Source organism: Psammomys obesus, unplaced genomic scaffold (assembly GCF_907164565.1).
Source record: "Psammomys obesus unplaced genomic scaffold, mPsaObe1.curated_primary_1811, whole genome shotgun sequence".
In the NCBI taxonomy this organism is placed as follows: Eukaryota; Metazoa; Chordata; class Mammalia; order Rodentia; family Muridae; genus Psammomys; species Psammomys obesus.
The window spans coordinates 42,306,455-42,329,199 of record NW_026592118.1 but is presented as its reverse complement, the minus strand read 5'-3'; the positions used below and the strand labels follow the sequence as shown (position 1 = coordinate 42,329,199).

At 42.9% G+C, this 22,745-nt stretch overlaps 1 protein-coding gene across 9 annotated transcripts in view; it reads right to left on the bottom strand.

Moving 5' to 3' along the window:
• Met (MET proto-oncogene, receptor tyrosine kinase) overlaps nt 1-22,745 on the bottom strand; it is a 114,809-nt gene that overhangs the window by 2,988 nt on the left and 89,076 nt on the right. For all 9 annotated transcript variants that reach the window (XM_055612696.1, XM_055612705.1, XM_055612697.1 and 6 more), the window contains 5 exons: nt 19,817-20,047; nt 17,931-18,011; nt 14,289-14,470; nt 10,414-10,523; nt 9,088-9,253 (listed from right to left, as the gene is read on the bottom strand). In XM_055612696.1, coding sequence (XP_055468671.1) covers nt 9,088-9,253; nt 10,414-10,523; nt 14,289-14,470; nt 17,931-18,011; nt 19,817-20,047 — 770 coding nt within the window. The remainder of the gene's footprint in view (nt 1-9,087; nt 9,254-10,413; nt 10,524-14,288; nt 14,471-17,930; nt 18,012-19,816; nt 20,048-22,745) is intronic.

Below are 22,745 nucleotides of genomic sequence, written 5' to 3'. Positions count from 1 at the left end.
TGAGAAATCTTCAAACTTCATTGTATCATTTCCTCACAAAAAAAAAAAAGTGATTTTAAAAACTTCAACCCAGCACTGAGATTTCAGACTCCGATGAGCAGTCTCCTTTAACAATTTTAGATTTTTATAGATAAAAATGACCTTCCAGAAATAAAACGGATTAAAAATTCTGTTTATACATGCTTGTGTGGCTGTGTGAGTTTATGTACACCATGTGGGTACAGATCCCCATGGAGGCCAGACGAAATCAGAGCCCCTGACACTGTGATAGGTGGACAGTGAGCTCCTGATACGGCTGTTGGGTAAAGAACCCTGTCCCCTGCGAGAACAGTCACTGCTGATAGCTGCTGAGCTATCTTCAGCTTTAGGGATCTAAGTCCTCCTCTGGCCTCTTCGGACACTGGGCATACACGTGGTACGCAGGCACACAAAAGCCCCAAAGTACATGCATTTAAAGGGACAGGAATGGTAACTATATCTAAGGACAAAAGCGCTTGCTATGAAATCATAAGGACCAGAGTTCTTATCTCCAGCCTCACAAAACATGGGCAGGCATGGCAGTCTGTCTACAGTCTCAGACTTTGGGAGGCAGAGACAGGGGATCTCTGGGGGCAAACTGGCTAGTTACGCTAGTTAAACAAAGAGCTACAGGCTCAGCAAGAGATCCTGCCTCAGTAAATATAATGAAGAGAGACTGAGAAAAACACCAAGTATCAACGTCTGGCTTCCATAAGCACACACACTTATACACACATGTACAGACAGGCACACACACCAAGCTCACATACACATGCAGAAAAGGGGGAAATGTCACCGAGTCTAAATGTTAATGTAAAAAGGGAAGTTCTAAATCAGTGTAAGTAAAAAATCTGTATTAAAAGCAGAACTAATCATATTGCTAGGCAACACAGTTTTCTATTGAAAACTAATTCCAATGAATCTGAAAATGCTAACACTGCCAGATGAATGCGAAACAGCTGTATCAGTATTTTATCAGAACAGAGGGACATGGAGGGGTTGGGCGAGCCATAAAAATCCCCAAATATATCTGAATTCGCAGTGACACAAACATTCAAAGAGTTCCTGACCTTCAGATCATGTTGTGTTATTGCACTTCACAGAGATGCATTTTCTCGGTCTAAAGCTTCCTGCACAGAATAGCACAGGTCAAGTGCATCTTTCCCCCTGCCCTAGCCCCAGATACGTGACAACGGTGACAGGTGACAAAGAGGTAAGTCAGCGCGTGCAGGTCGCCTGTGCCGGGGCTCAGAACATTAGTTCTTTCTAAGCAACCTTTTCAGGCCGTTTCCATACAAAAGAGCCAGTAGGAAGTCTGGGTGGTGGTGGGTGCTGTGTGTGTGCTAGAGAAAGAAAATCCATAGCAAACAGAACGAAGTTAGCACCAGACATAAAAAGGGCTGGCAGGAGTCACGTGTTTTGCAAGGAGAATAATACATGTCTTTGACTCCCCGAGACAGAGGGAAACTAGAGAACTCCAGGGTCAGTTCTCTAGTTGGAGTTGCCGAAGCAATCACGTTAATGGCTCTTTCCTCTGCTCTGTACAAGAGTCCCCCCCCCATTTCTTCAAATGATTTATTTATCATTATATGTGTGTGAAAATGCACACATGCTATGGTGAGTGTGTAGAGGTCAGAGAATAACTCCCAGAATTCAGCTCTGTCCTGCCTTGTGGGATGGGGGTGGGGAGCAGGGAGGTCATCAGACCGGTGGGTAAGCACCCCTATCCACCAAACCACCTCGATAGGCCTTAAGAGCTCCCCTAACCTCTTTCTTAGGAATGGGGAGACTGCTCACCCTGTAGTCTTGTTTGGCCTTAAACTGGCAGCAACCTTCCCACTTCTGCCCCTGGAGGGCTGGGTTATAAGTGCAAGCCACACTGGCCTATTCAAGAGTCTTTAAGATCACTGAATGCTTTGATCAAATACCCTCCAGGAGGGAGGTAGATAATGTCACTGTCAACTCAGCCTCTCATCCATGTTTTTCAGGTAAATCTTACTCTGTAATGTTATTACGGCGCAAACGCTTGAGCTGTAGAATTTGAGTTAAAATTTAAGTCCACTGAACAAATATCTATTGACCTTTGATCCTGTACAAGTGGGTCACTGTCTAAGTTACTAGATAGGTCCCAGGGCTGATTAAACAGTATTGTGCAATAAAAACACAGCTGAAATAGAGATTGATGCTAGAAAAGAGGTACAGCTGTTGTGTAAAATGAAAGGGCACCCAGAGACATTATGGGAAGAGTCAGAAGAAAATGAATCTCAAGGAAGAGGCAAAAATTGTCTCGGAGGTATAGGCACCAGCCTTCTGGATGGAGTGATGCAGCAGCAAGAGGGCACACATGAAGCTGGGGCATGGTGGCACACATCTGAACTCCTAGATGTGGAAGCTGAGGTCGAAGATTAATGAGTTTACAGCCAGTCTGAACTACTAGAGACCCTGTCTTAAGCCCTTAGCTCCCTCCAAAAGCAGCATATATTTGTGTTTTTACTGAATTTCTAGTACTGGAGAAGTCACACTTCTAACCTGTGGAGCAGATGCCGGGGAAATACGTTTAAAACAAAACTTCGAGGGGAGGTTTGCAAATGTTGAAAATAGGCTAAGCTGAAATTCATCTGTGTGCATGGAGACCATGACCACGAACATGCTTAAGGTGACAGAAGGATCTAGGGGCTGGCGACATGGCTCAGTTGGTAGAGTGCATGAAGCCCAGGATTCCACTCCAGCACACATAGAACCAGGCACGGTGTCCCATGCCTATAATTCTAACATCTGGGAGGTGGAAGCAAGAGGATCAGGAGTCCAAGGTCACCCGAAGCTACACTGTGAGTTTGGGTCCAGCCTGGACTACATGAATAAGACCTTGTCCAAGAAAAAAAAAATGGAGAAGCTGATTCACAAATCCTTAGAAGGAGAATTCTGAATAAGGACAGAGGCATGTGCTTCAGTGTAAGAAGCCTGCAAGCCTGCGGAGCCTTACTCCAAGTCTGATGGCTGAAGGGCGTCTGACATATCTGTAGCAGATAGTGCAGGCACCACGCCCTTCCCACACTGTTATCATATTTAATCCTTACACTGGATTAACAACGATCATAACCTGGAAGTGTGAATAACTCTATCGGTGTTGCAAGGCCAGAGCTGCAGGCCGATCAGGTCCAGGATCTGTAATGGACAGTGTTACAGATAACATGTTTTTGTTTTGATCCCAGGTGTGCAATAGGGACGGATTCAGATTGTCCACAGCAGCAGACTATTTGCCTCATGCGGGCTCTGAGAAGGGCTCTTTGAAAGCTGCAGATAGAATTCTGAGAGAGAATAAATGCCAGAGGCCAGAGAGTGTTGAGGAGTTCCGATAAAAAAGAAAGCTGCTGGTGCTCCCCCCTGCTGCTTGTGGTTACTGTTGTTGCAGTTTGAGGAGAAGTCAGAGATATCCTGAATCGAAGGTTGAACTTTCTTTTCCCAAGGAACCTGACAGCCCTAACCAGCAGGAAGTAGCTAAAGAGAACTCCACTCCCTCTCCCCACTAACCTTTTTCTCCTACCCAGTATTGGGGTGTTAGAAGGGATTGGGCTGGAGAAGGAGGAAGGGGGGAAAAGAACATAAAATAGATTTAAAAAAATACAATAACAGGAGAGGGAATAGAGATTACATCTTAGGCAATGACATCAGAAGTTGGTGGATTTATAGGACAAAAATTAGAGGGACACAGCTTCCAGAAAAGCATTGTACTAGACTATCAGAAAACACATGCTTGTTGGCATACCTGTACCCAGAATATGCAACTCAACAACTCAAAACAAAAGGGGTTAGAACTGACATTCCACCAAAAATTACAAGAATGGGACAGCAGACACTTACTATGCTCAACATTAGTAGTCATTAGTGAAATAGAGACTAAAAAAGAAAACCCAGCTTTATTAAATTGACTTAACCTCCCAAAATCTGACAATGCCAAGTGTGAGTGAGAATGCTAAAAGGCTGAAAGGCTGGAACTCACAGAGATCACCAGTGGGGAGATAAAATGATATAGACATTCTCTAAGATATTTGGCACTGTCTTAAAAAATATTGAACTTATAGGAGTGTTACTTCTAAACATCTAAAACCAAAGAAAAATATGCAAAAACCTTTAAGCAAATGTCTTGACAATTGTAATTATGTATAGTTAACTGCTGAACAATAGAATCCTTCAGTTGGTAAGTGAACAAATTAAATGGTTTATGTATACAGTAACCCACTACTCAGAAGGACAAACTACTTCCTATGGAATATGCTACTGAAAAAAAAAAGAAAGAAACTAGGACTAGTAGATGGTTCAGAAATTCCCACTTCTGGGCATATATCTAACACAACTAAAAAGAACAAACAATTTGCTTACTGCAAGTTCATTGCAGCACAATTCATAACAGCCATGAGGAGCAAGACACCTAATAATGGATGAATGAAGAAGATGAGGCTTATATACACATTAAAATGTCAGTCATAGAAAAGAAGTAAGTCTTATCATATGCTGCAACATGGCTAAACCTTGAGAACATCACATAAAGTGAAACAAGCTACTCATAAAAGGACAAATGTTTCGTTTCACTTCTATGAGGTACCTGATACAGTTGAACTCCTAAAGGCAAAAGTGGAAGGATAGCCAAGATCTGGAGAAAAAATGAAAAGTTTTTATTCAGTTGATGCCCCCTCAGTCTTGCTCGAAGAGAAAGTTTTAGGGATCTGTCATGTCAAAAGTATCACAGTGAACACTGCCTAACGTATGCCTAAATACGGACAAAATGGTAACTTTCATGAGTTTTCAAGCAACTAAAGACTGAACCCACCTATCAAAAAAACGACTGACAGAGCAACATGTATGTTCCCAACGCACTGTTCCGAGTGAAGTCGACAGACATAAAAGGCACAGATTATGATTCTGTTTATATAACATTCCAGGAAAAGTCGGTGATTTCCAGGCCCTGAGAGAGGCTGACTATAAAATGGCACAAGGACATTTTTAGGGTGACAGAACTGTTTTATACCCAGATTGTGGTGGCAATGGTGACACAATTGTCTTCCGCTGTTAAAACATGAAGTGCTAAAAAGGTCCACTGAAAAAGATGCGCAGTAGGAACATCGCAAAATGATGGCATCTGGTTAAGGATTTGCTGGATGATGAAAGAATTTGATTTTGAGTGTAAGAAAGTCCTGATGCTGAGGCTGACCTTCAGACAAGGGTCAAAAGTCATTGCTGATAGAATGATCTCAACTATTGGGACATTGGATTCCTGAACAGATCCTGAAGGAAAGCTACTTAAGAATAAAAAAAGTACAACCAAGGAGTATGTGGCACAGTGTCTAGAAGCCAAAAGAAGTGGGTATTTCAAGAAAGGGCTGGATGACTATGGGTGGTGCCTTCTGAAAGATGAAGCAGAATGGGGGCCAAAAAAGCCAGCTGGGCTGAACAAGTGAGGATGTGAACTTTACTGAAGAGGTTGTTCGAGGTGAGAGCCACTGAACAGCACTGCTGGGCAGGAGTAATTTCACGGGATGTGATGCCTGTCTGATTTGAATACACCTAAGAGTATTTGGTGTGGCCAGACTTGACCTGGGCATTGGCTAAAACAGAGAACCTATATATACATAGGCACGTTTTTCTGCTTGTAGGACTCCATCTACTTTCAGTTTACTACATAGTTTTGGAAATGTTCCATGTCAACATTCAAAAGACTATGAATGCTGCCTTTGAAGTGAAACTTTACACAAATTATTCCATGCAATTAGCGATTGTTTGTCAAAGCAGCATTGTGTGTGTTTTACATATCTCAGTACAGTGTTGTCGGAGCGGTGCCTCTGGCAGCTGCTTTGATATTTAAAATCTCAGTGGAGAGACTGCTTTTACCGGACCTTCTCTAAAGGCAGGGTAGAATTTGCAAGTCCATCTCCTTTTGTTTGTGACAGCAGGTAGGATAGCTTGTGAGGATCACACCTCTTCCTCAGGCTCCTCATGGAATTTAAACCATTGTTCTGAGATATTTCTACTCTGGCTTAGAAACTCTACAATAAAAAGACAGGCCGACAGTTGCTGCAGAAGAAGGCTGAAGATGATGCTCCAAGCATCCTGTCTCAACTCTTGTGTAAACAGGACACAAATAAAGCAACTAGATACAATGTTGTGCAATGGGAGGAGCCAGAGGACAGAAAAGAGGGGAGGAGCTAGAGAACAGGAAGGGGTGAGAAGGAGGAGGAGCACGAGGAGAGAGCAGGAGGAGAGCAGAGCTGGAGGAGAGAGCTTGGAGGACGTGGAGCATGAACCAGACCTAAGATTTCACAAAAAGCAAGTATAATGTGGGAAATCTAAATGTTAGGAAACAGAGGGCTGGAGGCAGAGGAGGAGGCAGAGACTTGAGACTTGCTGCTTGTACTGCTTGCTGCAGCAGCCTGCCTTTTGCTGTGGCTGTCACATCTGGACCTTTAAAAAAGTTTCCTGTGTGCTGTGTGTTTATTTAAATAATATTAATCCTCACTCCCGACTCAAGAACCGTTCGACCCTGCTGGCTGGCACCGGCACAGTGTCTTTCTGTGAGAGGGAGAGAGACTGCACTGACATTCTGCGGTTTCTTTTAAAAGTTTGTTTTAGTGTTTGTGTTCTCAGGATAGGCTTTTCTTGCTGGCGTCTACTTTACAGGTTATAGAACTACCTGATTATCGGTTATAATCAAAGACGCTGGAAATTTCAGCTAGGTTATAGATAATATTGCCATCCAGTTTTAGCTCACTTGGAACACCCCAGAACGTTCCCTCTGTAATCAGTACCCATTCCAACTCTTAACCACAGGCAACCACTGATCTGTTTTGTTTATGGCTCTGCTTTCTAAAAATTTCTCAAATGTGGAATCATTGGTCATTTTATCTTTCGAGCCTGCTTGCTTTCACTTGACATAATTTTGGACCTTTTATCTGCACTACAGCATATGCCAGTCATTTTCGTATACTGCACAGTGGCTTTGCATCATGTAGGCATATAAGCGTGTGTGTGTGTGTGTGTGTGTGTGTGTGTGTGTGCATGCATGTGTGTGGAGGCCAGAGATCCTTCCTTAATGGCTATCCACCTTATTTTTATTTTGTATGTACAGGTGTTTTGCCTACCATGTACTTGGTACCCACAGAGGCCAGAAGAAGGTGTTGGATTCCCTGAAACCAGATTTATGGAAGGTTGTTAGCTGCTACATAAATGCTGGAAGAGCAATAAATGCATTTAACTTGCTGAGCCATTTCTTTAAGCCCCATCACCTTCATATTTTGAAGACAGGAATTTTCACGGAACCAGGAGCACACCAGTTTGAGTAGACAAGATGGACAGTGAGCCCCAGGTATTGTCCTGTCCCTGTTTCTGCCACCCCAGGGCTGGAACTGCAGGTATGCACTGCCTTGCCAGGCTTTTACGTGGGTGTTAGGGACTACACTCAGGTTCTATCCCTACATAGCAAGCACTTTTCAGACTGAGGCATGTGTACAGCATAAGGTATGTCAGTCACATTTCATGACCCATTCTCTAGGGATGTTCTGATTTGGGAGCAATTTTAAAGAATAGTACTACAGTCATTTACATGTAAATCTTTGTGTGGGCATGCTTTTCCTTCATGTGTTTATTAGCTAACGAGTCACGCATGTATTTGGTATAATGCCCATTCAGTCTTTTGTCTATAAAAAAAAAAGGGTTGTTTCATCTTGTCTCCTTGCTATTGACTTGTTAACACTGGTTCTCTCTAGTAGTTACTCTGGTGGTCAAGTCTGAATGAACAGTATATTCTCTGAGGATAGGTATGCTCTTACCTTATCCTTCCTTCCTTCCTTCCTTCCTTCCTTCCTTCCTTCCTCCCTCCCTCCCTCCCTCCCTCCCCCTTCCTTCCTTTCCTTCCTCTCTCTCCCTTTCTCTCTCTTTCTTTTCTTTCTTTCTTTCCTTCCTCCCTCCCTCCCTCCCTTCCTTCCTTCCTTCTCTCTCTTTCTCTCTCCCTCCCTTCTCCCTCTCTCTTCTTTCTCTTTCCCTTCCTTCCTCCTTCCTTCCTTTTTCTTCTTCTCTCTCTCTTCTTTCTTTTCTTTCTTTCTCTCCCTCCCACTTCCCTCCCTCTTTCCTTCCTTCCTTCCTTCCTTCCTTTCTTTCTTTCTTTCTTTCTTTCTTTCTTTCTTTCTTTCTTTCTTCCTTTCTTTCATCTCATGTGCCCACAAGTCTCTTTTCACTATGCTTCTTCCTCACAGGGTCAGAACCTAGATGAGCACTACTTCTTTGACTGGCCCATAGAGTGCCCCCTTCTCTGCTGGCTGACAAGGGAATGAGATGACTTCTCACTAGTACCCTCAGTCCCCATCCCACGTCATCTCTCTGCAGCTGCCAACATTCTCTTTTGAAGGTCACATCCTCCAGGGACATCTCCAGGATGTCTTGTGTGCTGATGGCACAGATTTGTGGCTGCATCCTTCAGGGTAAACCATCAAATGTTTTTCTAGCTAACCATCACACTTGTCCAGACTTGCTGCATGTGAGAAGACAGTGTACTTGGGTTTCATGCAGCACTCACACTCCAAGGATACTGTAGCCTCAGAAACCATTCAAGTCCTAAGAGGCCAAACAAGGTCAAGGCTCTTTTGAACTAGTGAGGACAGTGACCTTGCTGCTTCCTCCACCCACATCCCTTTTGACATTTTTCTCTTCCTCTGGCTTCCATGGTAGACACTCCTAGGACTTCAGGCTTTCTACCTGCCTGCTCACCTTAGTGTGTAGATTCTTTCAAATGACTTCTTTTGGACTCTCATAAAAATATCATTAGCCTAGATATCTGTGTGTGATGGTGTTTGGAGACAGGGCCTCTAAGAGGTTACCGGGTCATGGGGGGGGGAATGCTTCAGTCAACAAGTATTTTTGAATAAACAAGAGAATTCCTGAATATAGTTTGTTATGTACTGGACAATCAATTCCAGTTTTACACATGAAGATACACTGCAATTAATGGTATTAAAAAATAAACATGTTATCATACATAACTATGGGAAAGAAAGAGAAATTTAGGAATGAGGACTACATTACCACATCTGACTTTGTCGTAAACTTCTGTGTTTGCAGACTCTCTAAAGCCATCCACTTCACTGGCAGTTTTGCACCTGTTTTGTTGTGGACACTGTAGTATTCTTTATCGTACATGTCTCTGGCAAGACCAAAATCAGCAACCTTGACAGTGAATTTTTCATCCAACCTACAGGAGAAAAATCATTACTGACTGAAGTAGAATAATTTACAACAGTGCTGAATGTCTATAGATTTTAAAAAGTACCTCCAGTGTTAGAGATCCATAATTTCCCCTGGCCTATTGACTGACGCTAAATTACAGTGGAATTCCTGAATAAAAATGCTTGACATTTACATTACAAATTCCACCGGCTGAAGAAAGACATTACGAATGACATGGCATTTTGCTGTATTGTAGGTTTGGAAAAAAGGTAAAGCCAGAGTCCACCTAGCTTTCCTTGGATGCAAAATAAACAGGGCATCAGGCCTACCCAATGCAGTCACCGACATCAGCAGTCTTCCTGAGTTATCTTACTCACAGTATGTTCCATGGAATGGACAGGCTATGGAACTGCTATTTTACTTTGTTGTTGTTCTAAAATAAGCTAGCCAGCACATAAAACTCCCAGGTGCCATCAGTGAGGTAACGAGAGAGAAGGCAAAGCACCTGGGAAAGTTGTCGTGTTAAAAAACAACGACGCCAAGACAAACGCTTTCTCCTAACTAAGGCTGTGTATCCTTTGTTTAGCATACTTTTATGATGTTAGCCTGAGCGAAAGCCAGGTAGAAAACTAATAGCATAGCTCTTTCATTCACACATACCACGAGCCATGAATCTGTGCTCTTCGAGGGAAAGCAGGGACCCAGTTATAAACTGTTGACTGTTGTTCCACAGCCAGGCAGCCAGACCCAAATAAAAAGTCTTTGTATATTCATTCCCGGATACCATTTTTGGTAGCGCTGCTTCTGCAGGCTGATTTCAAAGCTGCTGTTGGGAGTTACGCTACCCGGGTATTCCTGTTAGCCAGCTTTTCTTTTTCACTGTCAAACGCTGAAGATCAAATTCTCTCCCCCGAACACTAATACAGTGTGAAACCACAACACTGGAGAGTGCTGGTGGGAAGGACCCAGAAAAGCTGGAGTACACAGCAGCTGTTGGAGATCCCCTGCGGAGCAACCTTTTAAATGCTTTGTTTGATAAAACTAAAAGCCCCACCTACACCCAGGGGCTTACACATCCACTCAACTAGGCCAGGAAAGACCGACTTCTCGCTGAGAAAACATCTCTACTTGGGAGAAACAAACACTTCATTTGTACTTTGCGAACAGAGACATTTTCATACTTACATGCAGTTTCTTGCAGCTAAGTCTCTGTGGACAAACTTTTTGCTGGCAAGATATTTCATGCCTTTGGCTACTTGAAGACCAAATCCTATAAGATCTTTTACAGTTGGGTTCTGCAATCAAAGAGAGTCGGAAAAGCATAAACTAAGCACTCAGTGTTCTAACAGTGATCTCAGAATATGGCAATGTTTATATGACTTATCTTGTCTCAAATAATAATTCATGCCCTGTGGAGAGCCACAACTATTTGTTACGTAGTACTGTATACAAAGCTCCAGTCTAGATGAGTTCTGTAAATTCTATTTATTTCATACACACTTCTGTTTGGGTGCTGTTACAGTCTCTATTTTCCAGATGGGCAAATACAGATGTTTTGAAATATAGGTTTTGACAAATTGATCAGGAGATTGATCTTGTTGAAAAGATAGTTTACTTCTCCCAGTTTACAAAAGAATGTAGCACACCACACGTGCAGGGCTCTGTGGGAAAGTATCATCAGGGATAGTCAGGAGGCGGTGAGGGAAAAGCATGGGTGAGATACTTCATTGTAGTTTCCCTGGGAAGGTGTGGGACAAGAGCAGCCTTGGCTCCTTTAAACAGTTGGAGCAGGCTCTGCAGATAGGGCTGTCTCTTGTGGTCTCCTCAGGCCTGGCCCTAGGAGGATAGGTGAGGAAGAGGTTGCTGCATGGGTTGGTTTGCCTTTGAAAGGCACACCCTAAAGGCTACTTCAACAAGTTAGCCCCAAAGGGACAATCCCGCTAGTGGTCAGCAAGGCTCTGGATGCCAAAGCAGCTTGGTAAATGCAGAAGATCTCAGGGAAAAATCAAACCTCTCCTAAGTGGTTTGTTAGGAGATCACTGAAGTCTGTTGGAAGCTCATGGGAACTAAAGCTCCAGTTAGCCGCCAGCACAGACAACAGGGACATCCCCTGCTCTGCAAGTGTCACCCCCAAAGCTGCAGGAGCAGAGAGAAGGCTTTAGTAACTGGAGGACTGAAATCTGAAGTTACAGATCTCACTGTGTCTGACAGCCCTGAAAAGCGTCTTTTTTTTTTTATGTAGAAACTCTCATAAAACTTTATTTCTCTAAAACTATGTTGTTACTGATTCACACTATAGTATTCTTCACAAATACAGCACTTTATTTTTATTTAAATTTATTATTTATAACTTACTCATGTTATATCCTGATTGTATCTCCCTCCCTCCCTCTTCCCCCAGCCCCCTCCCCTATTCCTCAGAATGGAGGAACCCTCCTCCCCTACCATCTGACCCCAGCTTATCAAGTCTCATGGAGACTGCCTGCATCCTCTTCCTCTGTGGCCTGGAAGGCCACCCGACTTGGGTATGTGTGTGTGATCAAAGAGCAGGCAATGGAGTTCATGTCAGAGACAACCCCTGCTCTACTTACTAGGGAACCCACATGGAGACTGAGCTGCTTATGGGCTACAACTGAGCAGAGGGTCTAGGTCCTCTCTGTACATGGTCCTTGGTTGAAGTATCAGTCTCTGCAGGCGCCCCTGGGCCCAGATTTGTTGGCTTTGTTGGTTTCCTTCTGGCACTCCTGTCCCTTTTGGGTCTTTCTATTCCTTCACTCTTCCATAAGACTCCCTGCACTCTGCCCAAAGTTTGGCTGTGAGTCTCAGAACCTGCTCTGAATCCCTGCTGGGTGGAGTGTTTCAGAGGAACTCTATTGTAGGGTCCAGTCCTTTTTCTTCTCTTCAGCCACTTCCGGTGTCTATTCTATTTGCCAAGAAGGATCTTATTATCCATAATGGGCTGTCTCTCCTTCAGTAGCTATCATAGAGCTTGTGGCACAGTATTTCAGTGAGAACCCGGACAGATGGGCTGCGGTCCCTGCTAGTGCACAGCCTGTGGACAGGCCACATCTTGGAGCCTAGACATCCTCTTAGGACATATGTGCTAGGTGCCAATAACTGCTCTCTGGGCTTCGGGAGGCCAGCTCCTGTTCTGTAATGGACAGTAGGACATCTCTCTCACGCTTTAATCCTGGGAAAACAGTGCTGCAGAAAAGGTAGCATATCTAAACTGACTTACTGACTCATCAGAGAGATGACAGAGTTAACCTGATGCTTGTGAAATGTCAGTTCACTTTATCTGAAAAAAAGAAATTGACATCCTGAGGGTGTTTTATCATTTTGGCTGAAGAGAAACGATGTCTTTCATGTCCTAGAGCTCATTTGGCTTCATGTTTATGCAACCATTTTTGATGAGGAGCAAAGTCACTTGGTTGACTCCCACAGGGCCCGTGTCAGCACTAGCCAAGCCTGAGGCCATCAGGTCAGTTTAGTTCTGGAGCTCCTCACTTCACCCTCCTCAGCCCTGGTCTGGCCAAAGCTCACTCAACCTCATGTCCTGGTATAAGTGTCATGCAGAAAATGCATCTCTCTCTCTCTCTCTCTGGATCTTTCCTCTCTCTCTTTCTGGGTCTTTCCTCTTCTCTCTGGATCTCCTCTCTCTCTGCACTTTTCTCTCTCTTCCTCCCCCTCCTGAGCTGCTCCAAATAAACCTGCATTTATATAATAAAAAAAGAAAAGAAAAACTTATACCCACACAAGCTGTAGTCATTTTTTGTAACCCCCTCATTTATCCAACTAACATTTATTAGGAGCCTACATGCTGAGCACCGGAGACACAGGAGTGAACAAAATCCACTAAACTCCTACTCCGTGAGCTAGTGTGTATGTGAACATACACATTTATAGTGATTATCTATTTGTTTATTGTCTAGCACAACACTACTTGGTATAACATACAGTAAGATACACATTTACTTTAATAAAGATAGATAAGACATATCATAATATGTTTTTAACCCAAGTTTTCTAAAATAGTATTTCAACATTTGATCAATATAAGAAATTATTTGTGAGATATTCCTCCTTCTTCTAAAGCAGCATTTAACTACGTAGCCGAGGCTTGGACTGGTGAGTTTTTTTTTTGTAAGACTCAAATGCTTATGTTAGAGCTGGGGAGATAGCTCAGGGGGTAAAGTGTGTGCTTTGCCAAGCCTGGGAACCTGAATTCAGACCCCTGGCATCCACCTAAAAGCCAGGTGGGGCGGTATTGGTATGGCGTATGATAATCACTCACTCACTGTCTCTCTCACTCACTCACTCTCTCACTCACTCTCTCACTCACTCACTCCTGAGCAGGGGCCAGAGACAGGCAGATCCTAGAGGCTCACTGGCTAGCTAATTTAGGCAAAGTGGTGAACTCCATTTTCAGTGAGAGACCTTGTCTCAAAAACTAAGGTAGAGAAAGAACTGAGGAGGACGCCCAGTGTCATTCATTCACTTTGCCCTGCGCAAGTGTTCCCATAGGCGCATGTACACACACCCAGTACACGAAACAAAGAACCAAGCGAACAAACAAACGGGCTGGAAGGATGTCTCAGTGTTAAGAGCATCTGCTGCTTCATCAGGGGACTTGATTTGTTGCTCTGCCCATACATGGTGGCTCATAATTGTTTGTAATTCTAGTTCCCGGCGGTATGATGTCCTCGTAGGGTGCCGGGTACCAGGCATGTACACTGTGCACACATACACGCAGGTAAACACTCACACACATAAAGTGAAAATAAAGTAAAATCTTTAAAAAAAAAAAAGGGGGGGGGGCCGGGGAGACAAGCCAAGAGGTGGTGTCACGTGGCTTGTAATGTCAGTATTCGGCAAGCCGAGAGAGGCAGACTACAGAGAATTTGAGGCCAGACTGGGCTACAGAGTAAGTACTAGGTCAGCCCAAAGTACAGAAACGCCCCGTCTCACCTCCCAAAAATTGAAACAATCAAACAAACATGTTTAAGGAATGGCCAGCTGGCGGCTAATTTTCGAGGGACTAAGCTTAATAAAGTACTCACGTGAGTCTCATTTCGGATGAAATTTCGAAGATCTCCGTGTTTCATATAGGGCAGAACCACCAGAGGGGACCCCTCGCTCCGAAGGCAGATCCCCAAGAGTGAGAGAACATTGGGGTGACTGAAATCTTTCATGATGATTCCCTCAGTCAGAAACTGGGAGACTTCCTCTATATCCGTGATTCCTGGGGAATTCAGTGTTGAGATGTTAGCTTCGGAAGAGGACAGAGGACACTTCTTCAGATTTAGACAGAAATAGCAAAAAAATATAAAAACAAACAGGTGACACCTTGTCTGGATGGTGCTTCAGCCTTAGGGCGTTCTTTCTACAGTATGTCTATTGAAGGTGTGTCCTGGCAGAAAGTTTTTTTTTTTTAATTCACTTTTCTTACCTATCATGAGAATCCTATAACTAAGAACTGACAACGGAAAAGTATAACATCTCCTTTTAAACATTTTGTTTTACTTATTACTATTAGTGTGTGTATGTGTTTCCGTGTCTGTGTCTGTATGTGTGTGTGCACCAGATGACTGCGATCCACCAATGGTGGCTGCTGGGAACCAAACCTGAGTCCCCAGAAAAGCAGGACGCTCTCTTAACTGCTGAGCCATCTCTATAGCCTCACACAACATCTTTCAAAATGAGCTTTATAAGACATGGGGACCTTCAGAAATGGAGATCTAAGCACCCAGGGGAACTGTTTCTTCTATGCTTGGATTTGATGAAAAATAGACAGCTGTGGAAAACATGACTGGATCAAAGCCTGTGACCTCATGAATGGCAACCAGCTGAAAGGGGACCCAGAAAAACTTGTCTGTTTGAGTAGTGTGTGTGTGTGTGTGTGTTTGTGTATGACTGCATCCTTCCTTCCTGGGTGTAAGTAGGGCCCTTTCTAGAATGAGGGTCTTATAAGTAGCTATCTGACAATACGAGTAGGAAAAAATTTGTGGCCACCTAGCTCAAACACAGGAAGGAAGAAGATTCTCAGAATATTTCAAAGTCCTATGCCTGGCTTTTGGGAAGAGTGACTCCAGTTTCTGTGATCTGCCTTGGTCTGGGAGGAGTTCTATTTTATAAGGCGCACTTTGAGGAATGAAGCAGCCCTGGAGTCAGAGAGGTGGCAGACAGGCAGGAAGAGGCTAGTCAAATGCCCTTTAGTTCAAACAACTCAGCAAACCAAAGCCCCGTCTTGTAGGGTATTGTTTCCGGAGCCCCAACACTGTCACACTGCACAATGTCATCAAGTTGCCACTGACATGTTTGTACAATAGAGTCCTGAAAACAACCGGTCTCAGGTAGGAGCCTAGATTCTCTTAGACAGATTCCTGAAAACAAAAACAAAGAACAAAGAAGCACACTATTCCATCCAGGCAGTGTCCAGGGCCTGGGCTGTCAAGCGCTGTTCTAGTCGGTTATATACTGTCTGGCCTCACGGTCCATGTGGTGTCTGTTGCAAACACTTAACTCGACTGTTGAACCATGAAAGTATCGGCAGCAAATGACTGTGTCTCAATGTCTTGCCCATGGAAACAGCTTGTGGGCCATAGTTCAACGATTAGTGATCTAGGAGAATTTGAGGGCCAACCACTAGAAGCCATGTACAAGTAGGTCCCTGTCCCTGCTTTGTGCTGAGGGTTGATTTGAGCCCTGTATACGTAAGTGCTCTAACCCTGAGCTACACCCTCCCCAACTAAGTAGGTGATGTGTGTGTGTGTGTGTGTGTGTGTGTGTGTGTGTGTGTACAGAGGCCAAGAATGACATCCACGGACCTGCTGTTTGGCTCTCTGTACCAGTCCTCTGAGACAAGGTATTTCACTGTATTTGGACCGAGGCTGGTGACCAGCAAGCCCCAGTAACCTCTTGTCTCTGATCCCCACAGTACTGGGCATATAGCACTTGTGGCCACGCTGTTTTGTTTTTTTCTTTATGAGTCCAGAGATCTGAACATAGGTCCATATGCTTACTCAGCCATTGCTGTTACTCACCGAGCCATCTCTCCTCTAAATAGTTAGTTTATAGTACAGTCCTTTCTGACTATGTCTAGAAAGACATACTGAGGGCACAAGAACACACCAATGAAGAGTTAGCGAGCATCAACATAAATTTCACTAGTATCTCTTTGGCGTTCATTACAATGTTGGCTGCTTTTTAGAAACATTGTGCATTCTAAGACCTGGAACAGATGACGACATCAATGCCGACTGACAACAATAACCACATAACAGGGACAGAGCGTTTTCTTGGGGTTAGGGCTGTTCTGAGTGAAAATGGCAGCACGCTTTCCTTTGAAGCCAGTTGGTGAATCAGTATACATAATCTAGCACAGTTGGCTTCAGGAGTCAATGTGGACTGTCCCTTTAATTATTTTGTGGTGAATATCCAACAAAACCATCCAGAATGATGCTCACCATGGAGATTCGATTTATATGTAAAAGAGCTGAAGCAGTTCTGGGATAGAGTACCTGGCAGGGAAACCCATTAATTCTCTTTCTTTCTTTCTTTCTTTCTTTCTTTCTTTCTTTCTTTCTTTCTTTCTTTCTTTCTTTCTTTCTTTCCTTCCTTCCTTCCTTCCTTCCTTCCTTCCTTCCTTCCTTCCTCTCTCTTTCTTTCTTGTTATTTTTATTAATTACACTTTAGTCACTTTGTATCTCCCCCATAAGCCCCTCCCTCCTCCACTCCCGATCCCACCCTCCCTTCCCCTTCTTCACGCATGCCCCTCCCCAAATCCACTGATGGGGAGGTCCTCCTCTTCCTTCCTACTAATTCTACATTTAAAGGTTATTAGTTCTAATACAAATTGGTAACAAGGTTGGCTAACATTTTTCAGGTTGCTTCAAATTCTAAAGTAGAAAATTACAAAATTAGAAAGAAAGTATTGTAAAATCTTGCTTTTACAAGGGTGGAGCCAGGAATCCTCTTAGATGGTGAGAACAATGGCTTGCCCATTGTTGGTTCCCCCCCCCCGCCATAATTATGTCTCTGCATCAAGAAACACTAAGTTTGCATTTATAAATATGCCTTGGTTTTTAAGGAGTGTGTGCCCTTCATCTTAAGAGTTTTCTAGTTAACAGCTAACCTTTAGGAAACACTGCCTCATTAAAAAAGGGCAAGTTGGGTTTTCTTAGGAAATGTATTTCTGTGGAACACCTCATTCCCCAAACACGTGGATAAGTGAGGAATTATCATACTTAAGATTTTTCAGTTTCCCGCCAGCACATTTCACCCGATTGCACTATTTCAGTTTTTAATCTTTCTTTCTGAAAATGAAATTTGTGGTTAAAAAAATAATGACAGTAGTGTCTCTGGGTAAAGTGAGTCATTACTATGGCATGTGCCAACGTGCTTCCAATAGTTTCCATAAATGTCATTTGCAGAACAAATATTATAAGTGTAACGTGGCTAAATGACACTCAGTTCATCTAAGAGACTCACTGCTCTCACTCCCTTACCGATTAGCTCTCCGTGGGCTAATTTCAGAGGGACTACCTTAATAAGTGTTTAGACTAAACATATTTTCAGGATTAATTCCACAGTTTCAGCAGCAGATGATTTTTTCCACAAGGGAAAGTGTAAATCAACACTTCATTATAGGCTGTCAGTTTATAAACCACAAATGCACCCTTTCACTATTAAACACAACTTACTATTCAAGGATTTCACAGCACAGTGAATTTTCTTGCCATCACTGTCCAACAGCGTCCCATGGTAGACACAGCCAAAATGCCCTATTGAAAGAGAACTTGATTAAAGTTATATGATATTGGCTAATGCAATAATTATTTATCAAGCCCTTCATCTCTCTTTTTCTGTAAGGCAAAGGTACATTGCTTATGACACTTGAATAATACAACTCTTTATCGTACACGTGTTTGGACATAAATATAGATGAAATACATTTCTCTCCATGGTATAAGCAATGTGATTATTTAATATATGGTGAAAATTGTAGGTACTATGGCTTCTTTTAAAGGCTAATATACTAAAACATGGAATCATTGCTACCTCTGAACACAATAATACCTTCTGCATAAAGGAGATTTACTATTTTTAAAGATCAAATAATATTTAAGAAAACATGTAAATAATTTTATCCACTTGAATAAGAATAAAATAAGCTTTCTACATTCCAGTAAATGATTATAAATAAGGTATTATGCAGTAAGGATTTCCCCTGTTAGTCACTGGTTAATATATAAGCCAGGTTGGCAGGAATCAAAAGCCAGTTGACTAAGTGAAGCCAATTTCACTCTGACTCACTCATGAACTTCCCTCTGACTTTACTCACTTGCTTCCCCAACGGTGGCCTTTCAACAGTGGCAGTAATTTTTCCCAGAGGTGTCAAATGTCTGATAGCTGGGTACGTCATTCATTTGATTCATGGAGTCAGGAAAGCTATCCTAAGTGCATTGAATATGAGTAGCAGGTATGGGGCTACCCTCTTGTGACACAAAGATGAATACAATAAAACCCATGCTCATGAGTGCTCACGTTTTCCCATGGAAAAAGTCATATAAACAAGCAGTAATTAATATTGATAGCTTTGTAAATGAGTGTGGCTTCGGAGAAGTCATCACCACATTGATACCTTTCATCATAAAAACGTCTTGATTTTACAGCATGTAGAGTGAGAATATAATTAGTGAGGCTCTACACTCCAAACACACTGGCACACCTACCGGCTTTACAGGGCCAGTGATACAACACAGGTACTCACTGGTGCACAGAGGCCACTTTTCGTGAAGAAACAACTTTCTCATTCAGAGCTCAGCTCTGGAGTGTGACAGAGGATGCTAAGAAGAGCCTGTGCTCACACGCCACCAATAACCCCATCCGTTTCTCCTGCATCATCCCAGCAGAGGCCTATACAACCTCCTGCAGAGCATTTAGAATAAGAGCAAGCAGAAGCCATTCAGTACTAAGGATTTTATGGTAGAATTTATCTCGTGGTTTCTAGTTGGTTTCTTTTCCTGACAAGTATTTCCTCCAATAGCGTTTATGTTTGCAGTTATTGATGCTCTGGATAGCTTATTGCAGCTCTTTGTGTGAAGAAATTGGAGTGCATTGTGGAGATGATGTATGGTGCCTTAGATCAGGGGAGGGCTATCAATTCCCTGCATTCTGATGCTGCCCAGCAGTGCATAAGCTGCTATACACTAGACTTTGTAGACATTGTAACTGCTCTTAGGATAAAGAAAGATTGAAGGGATAAAGGAGTGAAAAAAAATCAGCATGACTTTTATGGGAAAGTAAGTGACACTTTCCAAGAAACTGTAGTTAGTGTGAGAAATATGAGGCAGAAATAAGATCTTTCCTCCTATGTTGGGGATGCTATCCAACATCTTCCATGCACAGTGCGGTCTCCATGGATATGCTTTTCAGGTCTGCATTTCTGCAGGGCAAAACTCAAATACCTCATTATCAGTGCTCTGTCAGGGGACTTTGCATTGTCTAAGTTCTTAATCTGCAGAAGAGGAGATAAAAGTCTTACTGGAAAATTGTATTTAACAGAGAGCTGAGTGGAAACACTTACCTCTTCCTATGACTTCATTGAAATGCACAATCAGGCTACTGGGTCCAATCACTACGTGCTGAACTGCTTGGACCAGCTCTGGATTTAGAGCGCTGAGGTCAATGTGAACAGTATTTTGTAGTAACGGGCTGGATATATCAGAGTCTCCACTAGTCACAATGGGGGACAGATCCGTCAGAGGATATTGTACTTGTCTGCATGCTCCATTCTGGGAGGAGTTGGGGAACTGGTCTGCAAGATAAAGCAAATAGATAGGGCAGTGAAACCTCCCTCTCTGGGGTGTGCGTCAGGGCTAGCAAAGGAGATTAAAAGTGAAGTGTGGATTTTAACATTAAAGAAATGCTAGTTGTTGCATTCAGTGAGGCTGGGAACATCTTTTACAAAGGATTAGTTTGAGAAAAGTGATAATTACTTTGGAAAAGGCTCATATACATACATGTTTATATAGAGAGACATCTTATGAAGTGCTTGGAAATTTTCTTTTAAGTGGACAGTGTTAACTACGAAAGCTCGTTTGTCCTACTGGTTTCCTTGGGTATTTCTCTCTTGCTTAACAACATAAAGTCACGTTTAAAGTTCATTTTAAGATATATTCTACACTTAAGAATTGGAAGCAGTCCGGACAGGTGGTGGCTTCTGGGCAACAGTCAATATTCCTTAAGGGTAAGGACGCGCAGTGAGGACCATGTTCGAGCACGGGACTCCACACCCAGGAGTATACGGACAACACACTGGCTTGGATAAGTTATTAAAAAAGAAAAGAGAGGACGCGAAGTCTGAGCGTGCATGGAGGTAGGGAGCCAGGGAAGAGTGAGGGTGAAGATGATCAAGATGTACTGCATGAATTTCTCAAAGAATTAATAAAAATGTTGTATTAAAAAGGAAACGAAGCAGAGGCAGTGAAAGCGGTTAAGCAATTGCTCAGTCCTGCAAAAATCCAGTTCAGACATAAGGAAGAGAAAGAGATGTCTTGTGAGATGGTCACTTATTATTGGAAATGATTAGTATATGAACTACATGAACTCCTGGAAAAGGAAATATGTATAGCAACATACATACAATCAATATAAGTTGAATATCCCTTTCAAAATTACTGGGGACCAGAAATTGTTCAGATTTTGGATTTTCTCAGATTTTGAAATACTGGCATGGACTTTACCGGTTGATCAACCATCCCTGATCAGGCAATCTGAAATTTAAAATAAAAAATATAAAACTTTTAAGACTGATACTTCAAAGTATCATAAACCTTAAGGGCTGTGGAGATGGCTCGGTGGGTAACAGAACAAGCATGAGGACATGAGTTCAAATCCCCCCCAAAATGCAAAAAAAAAGCATTGAGGAGCCAAGACAGGTGGATCCCAAGAGCTTCCAGCCAACCTGGCAAAAGGGATGAGTTTCAGATTCAGTGACAGGCCCTGTCCTAAGGTACAAGACCAAGAGTGATAGCCAACGTTCCTGACAGCTTGCTCTGGGCCCTACACGTAGGCACATGAAGACACACACACACACACACACACACACACACACACACACACACACACACACTCATATCACAGAGCTTTCAACTAGTTTTGATTTTAAAATTTTTAGTTATGGTTGTTTAACCTATAGCTTTAATTACATATCTTTAGAAGTCAGTGATGCTCCACTCTCAGAACTGAGAGCCTTGCACAGTCCTGGTACATTCTTTGCTTCGTGGCAGTGTTCACAGAGTGTTGTGCCTGTTTAGAGGACACAGTTTGGATCTGTGCGAGTGTGCCCTACCATTGTTCCGCCGAGCATTTGGGCAGGGCTCGGTATCCCATTAGCTCATCTTTATAACCAAAGTGCTATAAGAACTTTAAGCAATGTTTTTCTTGCAAGAAGACAGCACTTTCATGCCAAGGTTATGGGCTTGTGGTGCTTTTACTAGTAAATGAGGGGAAAAAGCCACTGTTTGCTTGCATTTCCCACTGGGACAGCCCCCCCCCCGCATCAAAGATCAGACATTAGAATTACAGCAACTGACTGGTATTGTGTGTGTGTGTGTGTGTGTGTGTGTGTGTGTGTGTGTGTGTGCAGGCATCAGAGTAAAGTTCTGTGGGGTTGGATCTCTCCTTCCTTTACATGGGTTCCAGGTGTCAAATTTAGCTCACTTGGCTTGTAAGCAATTACATTAACTTCCTGAGACATCTTGCTTTCTCATTTTAAAAGTTACTATTATTATTATTATTGGTGTGTGTGTGTGTGAGAGAGAGATGTGTGAGATTTATTAATGTTTTACATTCCTCACTTGCCTAATGTGTCATCAGCAGGATTGGCCTCTCTGCGTATTTGAACTTAACAAAGGCTCAGTAGGAAGACCATCATCCTGTATCTTACAGAAGGTTTTCCCTGGGTACCAGAGAATTTACACCTCTGAACTCCAGGTATAACAGAAAGTGAGGGTGAAAGAACTGGGTTAAAAGCCTTCATTTGCATCTGTGATCATCTGGGGAAAGTTTGGAGAAACTGACTCCTTGCTAGTAAAGGAGAAGCCAAGGGAAAAGTCATTTTCCCTGAACCCACCCAGAATCCCAGCATTTGAGGGGCCTTGTCAATGTTCTAGAACCTTCCTTGGACATTGCATTTGTTTGTTTTGAGCTACTGATTATTATGACTATAAAGGCCCCTCCAAAACTTTTCTGGAGGCATTTTTGAGATTTCCTGTCTGGCTAAGTAAGCATTACCAACCAAAATGAGCTACTTTGGAAAATACTAAACATGCTTAAGTGGGGTTAGAAATAGTCATGACATCATCAGCTTTCTTAAGTTCTGATTCTCTTGTTTGTTTGCAAGCAAACAATATTTTCTGTTGGTGCCACTGGGGACTGCTTGCCTAACCCACCCTTCATCTCACACACACACACACACACACACACACACACACACACACACACACACACAC